The sequence below is a fragment of the Gnatocerus cornutus genome, chromosome 5 (assembly GCF_029298725.1).
Source record: "Gnatocerus cornutus isolate USDA-ARS CGAHR chromosome 5, icGnaCorn1.1, whole genome shotgun sequence".
NCBI lineage: Eukaryota > Metazoa > Arthropoda > Insecta > Coleoptera > Tenebrionidae > Gnatocerus > Gnatocerus cornutus.
The window spans coordinates 4,240,016-4,255,921 of record NC_142237.1 but is presented as its reverse complement, the minus strand read 5'-3'; the positions used below and the strand labels follow the sequence as shown (position 1 = coordinate 4,255,921).

The 15,906-nt window shown below is 34.5% G+C and overlaps 2 protein-coding genes across 2 annotated transcripts; one reads left to right on the top strand and one right to left on the bottom strand.

Annotated features, from left to right (window-relative positions):
* Positions 1 to 2,531: 2,531 nt before the first annotated feature.
* Positions 2,532 to 3,392, bottom strand: LOC148173791 (activity-regulated cytoskeleton associated protein 1-like). Its single transcript, XM_088035629.1, has 2 exons — positions 3,342 to 3,392; positions 2,532 to 3,293 (listed from the first exon to the last, which is right to left on the bottom strand). The coding sequence occupies exons 1-2, from the start codon at positions 3,390 to 3,392 to the stop codon at positions 2,532 to 2,534; spliced, it is 813 nt and encodes a 270-aa protein (XP_087891755.1).
* A 3,403-nt stretch (positions 3,393 to 6,795) lies between these two features.
* On the top strand, positions 6,796 to 14,576 carry LOC148173790 (uncharacterized). The gene is made up of 4 exons (XM_088036007.1): positions 6,796 to 6,913; positions 12,218 to 12,292; positions 12,351 to 12,425; positions 12,513 to 14,576. The coding sequence occupies exons 2-4, from the start codon at positions 12,227 to 12,229 to the stop codon at positions 14,448 to 14,450; spliced, it is 2,079 nt and encodes a 692-aa protein (XP_087892133.1). The 5' UTR covers positions 6,796 to 6,913; positions 12,218 to 12,226; the 3' UTR covers positions 14,451 to 14,576.
* Positions 14,577 to 15,906: the final 1,330 nt, after the last annotated feature.

The window sequence follows — 15,906 nt, the reverse complement described above, 5'->3', positions numbered from 1 at the left end:
CATATCGTAGAATTACTTCGTCGATTAAGCACTTCGCGCACATTTCGGCGGTAGCCTTCTCCAGCGGGAAGAGCTCGATCCACCTAGTGGCCACATCTTCCACAGCAAAGACCCATTTTTTCCCACTCACCGAAAGTGGCAAAGGGCCGAACAAGTCCATAGCAAGTACCTCGAACCGTTGCGCCATCACTGGAGTTTGCAACAGACCAGCAGGCTTGGAGTTTTTACATTTGTACCGCTGACACTCTACACATCCGCGAACATATTTGCGAACATCACGCCTCATGGAAGACCAATAATAATGTCGTTGAATCTTCTCTATAGTTCGATCGACTCCCGGATGGCCAGCGAGGGGGGAGTCGTGAAACACCATAAGCACGTCTTTAGTCATCTGAGCTGGAACCACCAGCTGCGGTTCTTCAGCCTCCGTGTCGGGACTATATCGGTACAAAATCCCGCCTGACAGCAGATAGCCTCTGTCAACCCAACGCGTTGCCTCTTTCTCGTTGCCATCTTCAAAAGTCTTAATAATGTTCGCTACAGTCTCGTCCTTCAATTGTTCTTCCCTGAGATTCGAGGCGGAGACCTGTGGCAAGTTTACTTCCACCACGCGAACATCGATTCCGTTTGATACGGGAGGTCGGCTTAGTGTATCTGCAATTACGTTGGTTCGTCCGGGAATATAGTCAACTCCCAGGTCAAAAGACTGTAACAACAAGGCCCATCGAGCTAGCCTTCCAGAAGGTGACCTGAGTGACATTAGCCATTTCAACGGCTGATGATCCGAAGCCACAATAACCCTCGCTCCCTCCAGGTAACCGCGGAACTTTTGCACACCAAACACAATGGCAAGCGCTTCACGCTCCGTGGTTGTGTAGTTTTGTTCTGCCTTTGTAAGCAGCCGACTCGCGTACTCTACAGGACGTTCGTCGGGACCCTCCCCCTGGAGTAAACATGCTCCCAACGCGTAGGCGCTAGCGTCGGTTTTTAGAACATATGGCAGTTCTGGGTCAGCCCGGCGAAGAATCGGAGCCGTTGTCAGCATTTGTTTCAGTTGTTCAAAAGCTCGTGTCTGTTCGGTCCCCCATGTCCACTGAGTTTTCTTCCTGGTAAGAACCGATAATGGCTGTGCGACCTCCGAGAAATTTGGAATGAACCTCCTGAACCAGCTACAGGTCTGCAAAAAGGTCATTAATTCTTTGACATTATTAGGGGGTGCCATTTTGGATATGGCAGCCACTTTTCCGGGGTCTGTAGAAATTCCACCTTGGGTAATGGTGTGGCCCAGGAACTTTATTTCGGGGCAACCGAAAACACACTTCCGCCGATTGGCACTTAACTTAAAAGTTTTCAGTCTATCAAACACACGTTGTAAATCATTTAAATGTTTATCGAAAGTACCAGACAAAACAGCCCATGTAGGCCAGTAAGGTGACATCCGATAATCCTGTTTTGAACCGATCCATTAGTCGTTGGAACGTTGCCGGGGAATTTCGCAACCCAAATGGCATTCTCAGATATCTATACAAACCAAAAGGGGTTACAAACGCCGTTTTGTCGCGATCCTCAGCTCGCACGGGAACCTGCCAAAACCCACTTGTTAGATCTAGAGTACTCATGAAAAATGTCTGTTGGGCAAAATGAAGAACATCGTCTATTCGCGGTAACGGATACCGATCGGGTACTGTAACATTATTTAGCTTCCTATAGTCTACACATACACGATAACCACCGTCTTTCTTCGGAACCATCACTACCGGTGCCGCAAAAGGTGATTCGCACTCCTCGATGATTTCTTCCTCGATCATTTTCTGGATTTCACTTTCCAAAATTGAACGACGCTGAGGTGACAATCTGTATGGAGGTGTCGCTATTGGTTGATCATCAGCCAGTATAATGCGGTGTTCCGCGAAAGGAGTGGGGTCCGAATTTCTTTCGAACACTTTCTTGTTTTGTTCAAGCAGCTTCGCTAACTTGATCTTCTCTTCCACCGATAAAGTCGTTCCTTCATCTTGACGCAGTGGCTCAATGTGTACCGTGTTGACGGGTAAACCACTAACAACTTTTGATTCGTCAACTAGTGGAGACCAGGCCGGATCGTTTCGGAACCGCCATTGCATTTTGGGGAGATCCAAAATGATGTCTGCCATTCTAATAAAGTCGATGCCCAGCAATGTCTTGCTGTGGATGTGCTCTGGTACAGCAGTTAGTGAGACTTGAACTTTTCGATTGTTCAATTCGATCTCAACATCAAAAACCTCGGTTTCCACCTTGATAGGGATTCCATCAGCCATTGTCATGACTTGGGTCACTGTGCGAAATGGGGCTTCGACCAGCTTTAAGTGCTTATAAAGCTTTTGTCCTGCCATACTACACCTAGCCCCTGAGTCCACAAACGCGAGACCATCCTTGCCTGCGATTGAGACTGGTAAAAATGCTCTACATGCCTCACCTACCAAGTCGGCTGACAGTATGTCCATGCTGATGCCAGTGCCTTTTTGCTTTTTATTAGGACATTGGGATCTAATATGTCATGGTTGGTGGCAACCATAGCATATCAATGCAGGGGGAGCCGGTGCAGTAGTCGTACTCGGTTTTCCCACCTGTGTTGTTTCTCGGGACTTCGTGTTCAATTTCCTACATTCCGTTTGAGTGTGCCCGTAGTTTCTACAGTACGTGCATTTAGTTCTACCACGTCTGGCGTCTTCTTGGCCTTCTTTATCTTCATTCTGTAAATCCTCGATCTGTCTGGCTTTCAAGATCAGAGTCTCGAAAGAATCTACACTGTCCCGCGGTATCATCTTCCGGAGACCTTTATGGAGGAGACCGTAGACCATATCAATTCTGTGCGTTTCGTGAAGCACAGGAGTCGTTGAAAGTTTTGAAAGCAAGGCTCTTGCTTGCCCCAAGAAAACATCTGTAGGCTCACCTTCACGCTGTTCTCTTGAAAATAGCTCCTTGAAAATGCGGTAGTTCGGCTTTCGCTCGCCGTAACTCCTTTGGAGCGCGGCAATTGCTTCTTCCCATGTTGTGGAGAGCGATTTGCATCCTTGCCACCAAGTCGTTGCTGCTCCATCAAGTAGCATTGGAAATCCCTTCCAAGCATTTTCGTCAGAAATATTTACGCAATCCTTGTAGACCAGAATTGCGTCAATAAACGCTTCTACAGATTCACCTTTGGTTCCGGAAAACCTGGTTTTGCAATCAGCAAAGTTTCCTTTAGACGTTTCGTCCGTCGTACCTGTTGTCAATGCTGTGTCAGAGGTTAAACTAATTTTGACGCTAGCCAAAAGCTGTTAAAACTGCTCTGGAGTAAAGGTCAAGTTTGTCGTCATCTTTACTGGTAGCTGTTCTCCTTTCCCTCTTAGATTGTACGGATGCCTATCTGTCATTCAAAGTTTAAATTTCCCGCTTACGAAATGACAGTCGGAAAGTCACTAACTTCAGCGCCACCTATTTTGACAGCTAAAATTCCTACAAGGGCAAAAGTCACTAGACAAGCGCGCGCACACTAATAAGATGGCGGCGAAACGAAAGTCACTAGACTCACCGAAAACCGGGATGGACTGCGCGCGCATCCAAACGCTACTCCCTCGTTAACGGTACTACAACGGTACCAAGGTACACAGTCCTACAAAAATGGCGTCGTCTTTTCTTGTAGTGCACACCGGACCACAATCGCTGGCTTTTCCGAAGACCAATAATCCCTTTTAGTGCTTCCTGTCCAAATTTCTTCTCACACGCTCTTGCTTTCTCACTATGCCGATTCAGCCGAAAGACCAAAAGTGCTCTTGCTGGATAATGGCGGCAATAAGAAAAGCTTCACCTCGCGATAACACAACACATCCTTTTTCGAGCCCAAGTTGGAGCGCCAGTGTTTCGTTCTACTTTTTGATAGGATGAGTTGTATGGGTTGAAGAGCATACAATTAACAATTAAAACATCTATTAACTATGTAGAAATACAGTAAAATGTGTGATTAGACACCGTCCTCTAAGGGACGCTAGAACGAACTGTTGGTATCCCCGGGAGTAGGGGATGCGTGAAGGGTAAACGCAGAGGGCGAGAGTGATTCACCCACCAACTCCTGTTACAACTAGAATATATTCTATCGCTATGAAAAAGATTTTGCGCTTTATCAAGATTTGAACACGCAACAAATGAGCGCACATGTTTAAAGTGCGACGCTTAAACTTCTGGGCTAACACGGTTCTGTTTTATCAGCACGCCTATAATGGATTTTATACAAACGGTTTCGGATTGAATGTATTACGTTTATGCTAATTTTCTTATTAATTAAAAAAATTAAATTTGCTTCGCATGCTACGCACTAGTCCACTGTGTGGACGCTCATGAGGTCTTTGTCCGAATTTAATTATAGCGTACATAACAATTGAATCTAAATTTATTTATTACGCTCGATCGTCCAGCGTTTAAATTTAATAACGAATAACGCATTTTGACTTTTGAGCGTTTTCATTAAACAGAAGACGGCCGATGCTCGAGCGTTGGTATGGTCTATAAACATCCCTCAAAAATACGCTAGAACTCGTTTTTCCCGTTATAGAAATTGTTTGTTGTATTCAACGGTAGGCAACCAATAATGTCATTATTGTTTCGTAGTAACGGTGTGAACGTTATAAGTATAATTTGTTTTTGTTACACAACTTACTAAATTTGAGGTTTTTTTATTTTGTGATTACACATTTTTATAATAAAAACGATAATATGGTTAGCGCCATCTAGACCAGGATGGCGCGCGACGCTCTTTCGGTCGATAATTCAGTTTTGTCCGTTCCGCTGCGTTCTGCGTTGACAGATGATTGACAGTTTCAGTCGTTTCAGTGTTGGTTTGGTGTTAATTGTTAAAGCTGCTGGTAAGTAATAAAATGTCTTGTTATTTATTAATAGTATTATAAGTTTATAAGTTAAATATAAGTCGTCTGCTTTTCGGTAATTTTTAACGGTTGTGTCGAAAATTAAAATAAATGAAACATCTGAACAGCCACGTGGTATAGTGTATCGTTTTCCAATGTCGTAAAAGAAGAAACGTTGTTTTCACGCCCAAAACATGATAGCAATTAATAGAATAATTAAAGGGGCATACCTACCTATATTCAGTTTATAAAAACGTTTATTATTTGACTTCGCACTTGTCATCCAGTAATTTCTCACAAGATTTTCCCAAAAAGAACGTACCTACAGCAACTTACATCCAAGAATTTTCAGAATTTACATTAGGGAATGTTTGGATAGAAATGACACTGGCTAGGTAGGTTTAGGTTATAATTATCACAGCCACGCAAAACATACTCACAACATACACTTTCTACTTGCCATTTCTGAATATATTTTCAGTTTGACAGAGACCCGCGACCAATCACGAGGGGTCAACAATCATATGCTATTTCAAAATCTAGACTTGATGGAGAAAAACTGAGCACAGATTTGAATTCAGCGTGTCAAAATACATTAAAAATGATCCTTACATCTGCAGTCCAAAAATTTTTGTAAATTTTTGTAAACCTGTGTTATCAAAAGATGAGTTATCTGTTTACGTTGTCATCATCGATTAAATTATCATGAAAACATGTCTTTCCCACACTTAGATTTATGCGGATTAAAAAACATGACAATCTCTCTTAATTTCAGATTATCGTTTCAATTTGCTTTATCTGATTCTCTTTATGGAGTGATTTTTCTATATTCAAATAAAAGTCTTTAGTGTATTCCAAATATGAATAAAATATTTCTTCCAAAGTAATATTATAGTATTCTCTAATTTCTTGAACTGTTTTTGTATTTGTATTTAATAATTTTTATATAATTAGGGATTTAAAATTACGAACACCCAATAAAATCCTTATTGTTTTTTTTAAATTATTTGGTGAAACCTATACATATAATATCTTTTGTTATTATTTTTTTTATAATATGATAATTCATTTTTAATATTATCATAATTTATTATTTGGTATTGTATTTTATAATTTCCTAAAATTTTCTTTAAATCTTTCTTAATATCGTGTAAATTCAGTGGGAGATAGCTATCCTCCACTGAAATTCCATATTGTATAAAGCATAAAAGATCATTTGTTATTATTATATTTTTCTTTTGAATAACGGAAACCATAGATCGGTAAACCACGTACTCAAATTAATTTTATAGGACTAGTTATTTGTATTTATAAACTCAAACTGGTTTAATATTTTATATTGCTTTAAAAGATTATATTCGTTACCGTAATTTTCCTATTTATCTACCAACTCTTTTAATTAAAATAATATTTCATAACTTTTTTTGCCTTATTGTTATGCAACATCATTATTAATTCTTTAAAATTTTTAATCATTTTGTATACAGGGTGTTCAAAAAAATGGCGGACCAACCATTCACTACGTGAATCTTCAGATAATAACTAGTAGCTAAATTAAGTTTTTTCAATTATTAAGTACTTCGTTGGAAATCTACAGCCACTTAAAGGGGCGCTAATTATGGCACAAATTTTTCCGTATAATGAACTCAAGGTTTACAAAATTCTACTAGAGTTCATGTTTTGGGTGGTATTTACATACCTAAATGCCTTAAATGCCTTAAATGTTGATGCAAAACGTTATTTTGCACTTTTAAAATTAAGCTCAAAAGCGCAAAATGAATCTGGCAACATTTCACTTCAAGAATTCAGTAATTAATTGTTGCCTAGTGCCCGACAATGACCATTTTTTTAGAAAAGTCAAACATTTTTTAGGTGTCACAAACTAGAGGAATTTATTTCTCTAATGATGTATAATTTTGCTGAATATACCGACACGTGATGGAAACAGTCGAGAAGCAGTAAGGGGCAGTAAGGCTTGTGAATTTCCTAACTGGCAAATTCCCTCCAAGAATACTTTTCAACGAGTTTATCAACAGGTACGTGAGACGGGCCGATTGGAACCAAATTTATCAGGATCATGGAGGACCCAGGACTATTCGCACACCAAGAAGAGAACAAATGGTTCTTGATCTGCTTTGTGACTTTTACTGGTCAAGTGTTATCAAAATTAATTGCAAACCATAGTAACCAATTACATGATTTATTAATAATTGTAACTACCAAAGTGTTGCTCTGGTCTCAAAATTATACTCCTAATAATTACCGAAAGAATTGAACACTGTTGCCGTTTTTCGCAAGATTTAAAGTTATTTTGCTCCCTTACAAAGCTTCAAATAAAAATTTTAAACAGCATTTCCAATTCACAGCGTCTTAGAGTTTGACGTTCTTATCAGTTGGTCCGCTATTTTTTGAACACCCTGTATATTCATTCATTCCATCTACTCTATTTCTTCACATGTAATTTCGTTATGTTTTGAAAAATTCTTAAAATCGCGTCCTTTATCTCTCTCGTGTAACCCAATATTACAACAAATAATAGTATTATTAATGACAATCATTTAATTTATTTTAAATTACTGACAGTGTTGTCAACCGTGGGAATTTTTTATTGAAAATCATCTTTAAACGAATATATTTTGTATGAAATTCAGCTAAATAAGCCAAAAAAATTCCCACGGTTGGCAACACTGTCAGTTACTGAGTGATTATATTTATCTTCCTGTGTTATAGCTGTTTCAAAATAATTACTACGCTTCATATACCAATCCCATGTATAATAAATCTCTCAGTTTTAAATTATGGTTTTTCAAATGCTCCAATTCAAATTTTTATGTTTGCCATGCTTTCTTATTATATATCTTTATTATCTTATAATAAAATTAATGTTACCGTGTTTAGTTACGAAGAACAAATATTTTATCCTTTGTATCATAATAATAAGCAAATATATGAAATGAATATCGACTTACTATACTTTGGAAATAAAGACAAAAATCATTATTGTTGTATCAAGAATTTGAGTCGATTGTTGAATGATCAGTTGGAAGTAAATAGAAACAAAAAACATTTCTATAGAAGAACTACTCCGCTAGAACTGAAGATGCTTTAAAGAAACATCAAAATGTGTGCTTTAGTAATGAACCATGTGTTCCGAACATGCCTGAAGATAATATATTAAAATTTAAAAATATTCAAAGAATGTTAAGACATCCGTATGTAATTTATTCTGATTTTGAATCTATTCTGAAACCTATTCATACATGCGAACCAAATCCTGAATCATCATATACTCATAAAACACAATTTCATATTCCCTGTGGTTATGGATTATACATTAAGAGTGCTTATAATAATATTGGTAACCCATTGGAAATTTGCAGAGGAGAGGAAAGTGATAAATGTTTTATAAAAAGAATAACTGAATATGCCAGAACAATATACAAGTTATTAAAAGAAAATAAACCCATAAAAGATATCGAACTAGAAGAATATAAAAAAACAAAAATTTGTTATCTTTTTTCTATAGAAAACCCAAAAGTAAGAGATCATGATCACTACACTGGAAAATATAGAGGAGCTGCTTGTAGAAAATGCAATTTGAAATATAGACAACCATTGTTTATTCCAATTTTGTTTCATAATTTAAGCGCTTACGATTGTCATTTGTTTATAAAAAATCTAGGAGAAGATAAAAGTCAATTGAAATTAATACCTAATAACGAAGAGAAATATATTTCTTTCAGTAAAATTTTAAGAATGGATGATAATGGATATATCGAACTGAGATTTATCGATTCATTTAGATTTTTAGCAAGTAGCCTAGACAATTTGTCATCTAATCTGGAATCAAGTCAGTTGAGAGAAATAATTAAATACTTTTCAAATCATGAATTAGATGTGTTATTTAGGAAAGAGAAAAGCAAGATAATTAGAAAAGGAATTTTCTGAAACAAAACTTCCATCAATAGATAAATTTTATTCTTCGCTCACAAAAGAAGGAATTTCTCAAGAAGAATTCAAACATGCAGTGAAAGTATGGAAATATTTTAAAATTGAAAACTTGGGTGAATGGCATGATTTATACTTAAAACTAGATGTTTTGCTATTAACTGATGTATTTGAAAATTTTAGAGATTTATGTTTAGAAAAGAGTTATGGACTGGATCCTGTTTGGTATTATACAACTCCGGGGTTAGCTTGGGACTGTATGCTCAAATATACTTCAGTGAAGTTGGAATTATTAACTGATTATGAAATGTATTTGTTTTTTGAAAACGGAATTAGAGGAGGTATTTCACAGTGTAGTAACAGGTATTCGCAGGCAGATGAAAATACTCAGATTATCTATATAGATGCTAATAATCTATATGGATGGGCTTTATCTCAGAGATTACCAGAAAAAAACTTTAAATGGTTGACTTGTGATGAAATTAAAAATGTTGATGGTATACTGTTATCAGATAGTGATACCGGTTATGTTTTAGAAGTTGATTTAGCATTCCCTGTAGACTTGGCTATTCATAACAAATTCAATGACTTGCCTTTGGCTCCGGAAAATAGAATTCCCCCGGGCGGAAAAGTAGAAAAACTACTTTGTCATTTCTATGATAAGAAAAATTATATAATTCATTACAAAACATTAAAACTTTACAAAAGTTTAGGTATTAGAATAACAAAGGTTCACAGAGGTATAATGTAAAATTTAATACTGAACAAAGACAGAAGGCGAAAAATGATTTTGAAAAAGATTTCTGGAAACTAATGGTTAATGCACCATATGGTAAGTCTATGCAATCTGTTAGAAACCAACAAAATATTAAATTATATTGTGATGAAGAAAAATTACAAAAAGCGATAAACAAACCTAATTTTGAACACAGAACTATATTTAGCAAACACCTGGCAGCAGTTCACAAATATAAAACCAAAGTATTGTTTAATAAACCAATTTACATTGGGCAAGCCGTATTAGATTTATCGAAATTATTAATGTATAACTTCCATTACAATGTAATTAAAATAGTATATTAAAGAACGTGTTTTATAATGGCCAATTTGGTGCACGAGGTCCCGGTGTACAAAACGAGCCGTAGGCGAGTTTTGTATGGGACGAGTGCACCAATGCCATTATAAAACAAGGCCTTTATACTATTTTTTCGAATTTGCACCCCTTTTTTAATAATAAAATTAAATTTTAGAATTCTAAGAGTTTTCGTGTTACACGATTGGTAATGGTTTTGTAACCACGACTTGCCACTTGATTTTCAAATTTAATTTAAAATTTGACATTTATTGAGTTTCACTGTCACTGAATTTTGACATAACGTAACCTAACCTCACAGCCAGTATTCATATCTATTATATTTAGGTACAATTATTGTTGGCCGCAAAGGACATTATATTCATACATTTTTATTCACGCAGCAATTTATTAAACACAAATCGTAAAAACCAAATTGACCAAGAACTTGACAGGAGACAGGTGACAGCCAGACTAATTAGTTCTGCCAATTCTTAAAAAACAAAATTTCCTACTTTGAGTTCTTTTATAGATACCTATAAACGACTCCAAATTGAGTACTCTAATGGACCTATTAAAGCGGCAAATTCGAAAAAAGAATTTAATGAAAAAATAAAACTTTATGGAGATACCGACAGTTTCATATATGAGATTAAAATGGCTGATTTCTATGAATTTATGAAAAACAAACCCGACTATTTTGATACATCTGATTATCCAAAGGACCATCCATTATATTCTGATAAAAATAAGAAAGTAATAGGGAAATTCAAAGATGAATTGAATGGTATTAAGATATTAGAATACATAGGTTTAAGGTCAAAAATGTACAGTTACAGAATTGAAACGTGTGTTTCAAAAAAATTAAAAGGTATCAAGAAAGCAGTATTGAAGAAAGAAATAAGTTTTGAAGATTACAAAAATTGCTTATTCAATCAAACTGAATACTTCCATAGACAGAGAGTGATTAGGAGTCATAAACATGATATTTTTACTGAAGAAGTAAAGAAAAAGTCTCCAAGTTGGAAAGATGATAAAAGATATCTTTTACCTAATTCTACAGATACATTAGCTTATGGACACGTATTAGTATCATCATAGGTACGTTCATGGACACTGTTGAACTATTTTTTATTAGCGTTGAAGTAATAAATTAAGAAAACAATAATAACAATTACGATAATAAACGCAAGAATAAAAATAATAATTTTTAATTTATTAACTTGTTGAATAAGACTTTTTTCTGAATTTTGGATATTCTTCATTGAATATATTTAAATTCTTGAATACAGTACTTTCCATTTAATTTACAATTTTTGAGTTTTTTCATTTATTGCTCTCATATTTTTAGTATGTCTTTCAAATATTTTGAGAGTTCTTTTCTTTACATCATCGATGTTTGATGGTATTACTACTGTTTTGTTTCTTAATTCTGCTAATTTCTTAGGATCATAATTATTGTAGTTGTCTAATTTATATTCCAATTCATCGATTTTATTATTAGCGGATTCTAGTTCACAGTCTGTCATAATTAATTGTTCAAGGAATAAATTAGCTGTTTTTCTTGCAATATATTTATCTACTACTTCTTGTTTGAAACCGACTATTTTTGCTCCATCTTCTAATCTGTCTATTTCAGTAATAATAGGTTTTAAATCTTTTTTCCATTTTTCTTTCTCATCGTTGGGAATGTATGAAACTAGTTTGTCCATTTATGATTGAAAAGTTTCTAAAGATTTACTAATTAATTTATGTGCTTCTTCATCTAAACTTATATTTTTACGACTACCTGCTTTATGTTCTACATTATCGAATATTTTTTTATTTTTTATTTTATTTTTTCTCTCTTTTGTTCCCAATTGTTCCGATTTGTTCTCTTTTGTTCTCGTTTTACATGCAATCTTAATTCCAACTGAATTTAGTCCCATATTTAGGGAATTTCTAGAAATATTTTTAGATTTGCAAAATTCTGTCTTTGTTAGTTTTTTATTTACAGTCGAATTGAGATATTCAATGGCAAAATTACGATTTCTTATTTGAGTTACTTCATTGATATTTTTTGGTATATTTATTTTTTTATCTTGGGTAAAAGATTTGTAACTGTTTTTAAATTGTTGGGAGTTCAGATGGTTGTCTTGTTTTTAATGGTGTATAATATTCTGCTACAATTTTGTTCTCTTTAGTATTGGTCATTTTTTTATTTATTGTTAAAAATTTTTTTTGAATCTTTTTAAATCATTTTGAACGGAACTTTGTTAATATTTTTTTACTCATACAGATTACAGATAAAAAAATTCGTTGAATATAAAATTTTTTTCAGGTAGATCTGATGGAGGGCTCCTCATCCTCATCAAAGCGCAAAAAAGTCGAAAGTAAACCTGTCGATTTAGACCAAGTAAGACCAGACATATTATTGTATCACACGGTAACATGGTATTACACTTTTGTTATAGGAATTACTTGGATTAAATTTACTGGATGATGTAACATCTTTGGACACTTGCGGAGGCTCAAATGAAAGTGAATACGTAAGTAACTTGCTTCGAACAAATGTACAATTTGTTTTATGTTCAAATAGGAATTCATGGAAATTACAATTTGTTATGTCTTTTCAGGATCCTGACTTGGTTTTTGAAGTTCTTCGTTGGACATCGACTTTTGTGGACAAGTCTATGTTTATTAAATGCGTTATGAAGGATGCACGTAGAATACTTCTCACTGCGCCGCCCAGATTTGGCAAGACTATGGCTTGCAAACAGCTGGAGAAGTTTTTTGAAATTGTCAGCAGTGAACAACAAAAGTTGGAGAAATATAAACTTTTCCAGGATCTCAGAATTTACAAATGCACTGAAGAATGCATAGAGAATCATGATTGTGAAAGTAAAAGATTTTTTCGCAATCATTGCGGACAGCATCCAGTAATTTTTCTTGATTTTGCACAATTATCAGTAAAGTCATATAGCCAATTTTTGGAGAGTCTTAGAGATATGATAATGAAGCAGTGTAGAAAATATAAAACATGTTTAATTCATAAAGATGGTGAAAAATTCAGCTGGTCAAGTAACGATATGGGAGAACTGGATATTGAACGTTTCTTGCGCCATTTGAAATATGCCGATGATGATGATCATTGGAACAAGGCAATAGATCGTAACACAGCAGAACTATACATAAAAAGGGCTTTTGAATATTTGATCGAGGTATTGTCGGTCCACTATCAAACAAAACAAACCCATAAGAACATTATTATATTGATTGACGAGTTCGACGCACCTTTTATGAATATGTTATTTAGTGAAAACTCATCAGACCAACAGATTATGTCTTTCATACGAGAACTAATGCGTCTTTTATGTAAAGATGAGATATCAGCACAATTTGTTCAACGAGTAATAATTTTTTCTGTCACTGCATTAGGTGGTATGATTTCATTAGGAGCTAACAATGTGGAACGTAGAACATTCTTGGACAATGATTATGGTTATTATAAATACTTTGGATTTACTAGGGAAGAAGTAAACGCTTTAGTTAACAACTGTGTCAAAGAAGAAAGTCAAAGAGAAAAAGCTCTTGATGAAATTGCTATGTGGTACAACAATTACACTGTAGTGGGAGACAAAGATACAACTATTTCTAATCCTGTGTCTATTGTCAAGTATTTACCGAATCTCGTACGAAAAAGTTATTGGGTTGAATCGGTTGGAACCAAATATATCTGCCAACTATTTAAATTCGAAAAAATGCGGGAGAAGGTGTTTCCTGCCGTTAGAGACAATGAGAAAATTTCCATCAAAACAAAAACTATAGAGTTGAACGATATTTATAATCTGAAATCATTATGTGAATCAATTTTGAATTGTATCGAACTAGTGCAGGTAGACTTAGCTCTTCAGTTCCTCACAGAATGTGGGTACTTTAACGTTATTGACAAGAATGATGGGAATTGGACATTACAAATTCCGAATCTAGAATTGAAACAAGTATTTACAGACAAACTTCAGGATGCTTTGGTAGAATTTAAAACTAACCTGTTTACTGTAGAACAACAAAAGTCATTTGTGAATGCATTAATGTCTTTAGGAAGTGGAGAGAAGCATGAACCTATGAAATATGTTGCGTTTAAAAAATCTGTGGAAAATTTGTATACCGACCGAGAATTACCAAAAGCTCATTTTCACTTTCACTGTGACCTTTGGATTTTAATTTCTAGTTGTGGGAAGTTGGATTGCTTTTCAGAATTTGCAATCAAAAAGGGATGCTCACCCAAGCTTGATTTAATTATTATTTCAAAATGTGCAGTAATTATAATTGAACTAAAGCGGCATAAACAAGATTCTGCAAAGAAGGCCCTAAAACAGTGTCTACGGAAAAAATACTATGAAGCATTTGAACTTGAAGGATATGAAAGAAAGGGTTTAAAGAAAATTTTAATTGGTCTTCATCTCTCTGATGATCGTAAAGTTAGCATCAGATATTTAGAAAATTTTGAGAAAAAAACACTGCAAGATGAACCAAACGTAGAAACAATTGTAGAGGATAGCTATGAATGTTAAAATCATTCTCTCTGTTAGTTATGTACCCTGTTTTATTTTATGTGCATTTCGCTGATTTTAAGGTAGTTTGAGAATCTGTAAATTTTTTGCCCTTAATCTTTGATTAAATTATACATTTCTACTTGAGTATTTTTTAATATTTCATTAAACCGGGACTTACGACTTTATGTTAGTTGGTACATAATATTTGATATGGTAAGAAAATAAGTTGAAAAAAAAACAAACTATTATTTATATGTTCAATGAAAATTATAACTAAATATAAACAATTCTCTTAATTACAACAAAGTAAGATAAGAAAATCTGTACCTTTTTAATATCACAAAATAAGAAAATCAATTTTAGTTAGTAGTTGTGTTACAAAAACAAATTATATAATTATAAAGCAAACAAACTAATTTTACGTTCGTGTCGTTACTTTGGTGTAATAATAATTTATTTTTTCTACTCCCATAGTAGTAAGTAACTAGGCAAGAACCCTGTCGTTTGTTGATTAGTAACTATGACACTATGAAACATGCATGTAATATGTAGATATATGTATGTATTTTCATTATACGGAACTAACTCACGTGACTTTAGTAACTTTTCGACTGTGAAACCAACGTTTTAGTTCCACTGTTTTCCTAGTGTAACCATGCCATTTTTAAGGTTAGAGTTTTCAGATGTCACTAATCTGACAAATTTCAAAGAACTAGTCAATTATTTTATTTATCAGTTATTTCACTTATTATAATAATACATAATTAAAAATGTCACGCCAAATATACAGAAATATTCTTATTTCGTTTGCTCCAATTTGAATTCACATCAATTCTCAAAATAGTTGTGGATGTTTGTTGAAATCTTGAGACAGCATAAAGATGTTTGTGAAGGAATGCTGTAAAACTTTGGCGGATTTGAAAGAATCTTTCCGAAAGTGTAAGCGAAATTTTGAAATGGCTGGAAAGTGGCAATCCAGAGCAGACTGAACTTTTGATGCACATGAAATGTGAATGTTTAAATGGCCGTGGTTTAAAATTTTGTCTCTAACTTTTTATACTATACTACATATATTGTAACAAAATTTAATTGTGATATAACAAAAACAACCTAAATTCTCTTTTAAAATTTTTCTTACTTCCCCTTCTGATATCCAAAACTATGTCGTTGAAGTTAGCTTGGGATTGGCTTTTTGGTTGCGCCGTAACATAGGCAACACAACGTGCATTCGGCTTTTTTTACAGTAGACCAGACAAATATTGGAATTTCGTGGGTATTTTCATGTTTTCGCTACTTTTCTTTCAAATTTATGGCAATTTGACTTTGGAATAATAACCTCCCATTGTGACAATCAATACTTTGGTGTAAAATATACAGAAAAGGGATAATCAAAGAGGGTTGAAATGTCGTCTTTTTCATCACCGTTATCGTAAAAATCCAGCATCTACCCCGGTCGCAGTCATCTCAAAAAATA

Excerpts from the sequence above, each read along its gene's own strand:
- LOC148173791 (XM_088035629.1), bottom strand. The coding sequence starts at position 3,392 with ATGACAGATAGGCATCCGTACAATCTAAGAGGGAAAGGAGAACAGCTA. Across the intron at positions 3,294-3,341 it reads GGAAAGGAGAACAGCTACCA|CTTTTGGCTAGCGTCAAAAT; the intron begins GTAAAGATGACG and ends CAGTTTTAACAG.
- LOC148173790 (XM_088036007.1), top strand. The coding sequence starts at position 12,227 with ATGGAGGGCTCCTCATCCTCATCAAAGCGCAAAAAAGTCGAAAGTAAA. Across the intron at positions 12,293-12,350 it reads AACCTGTCGATTTAGACCAA|GAATTACTTGGATTAAATTT; the intron begins GTAAGACCAGAC and ends CTTTTGTTATAG. Across the intron at positions 12,426-12,512 it reads GCTCAAATGAAAGTGAATAC|GATCCTGACTTGGTTTTTGA; the intron begins GTAAGTAACTTG and ends ATGTCTTTTCAG.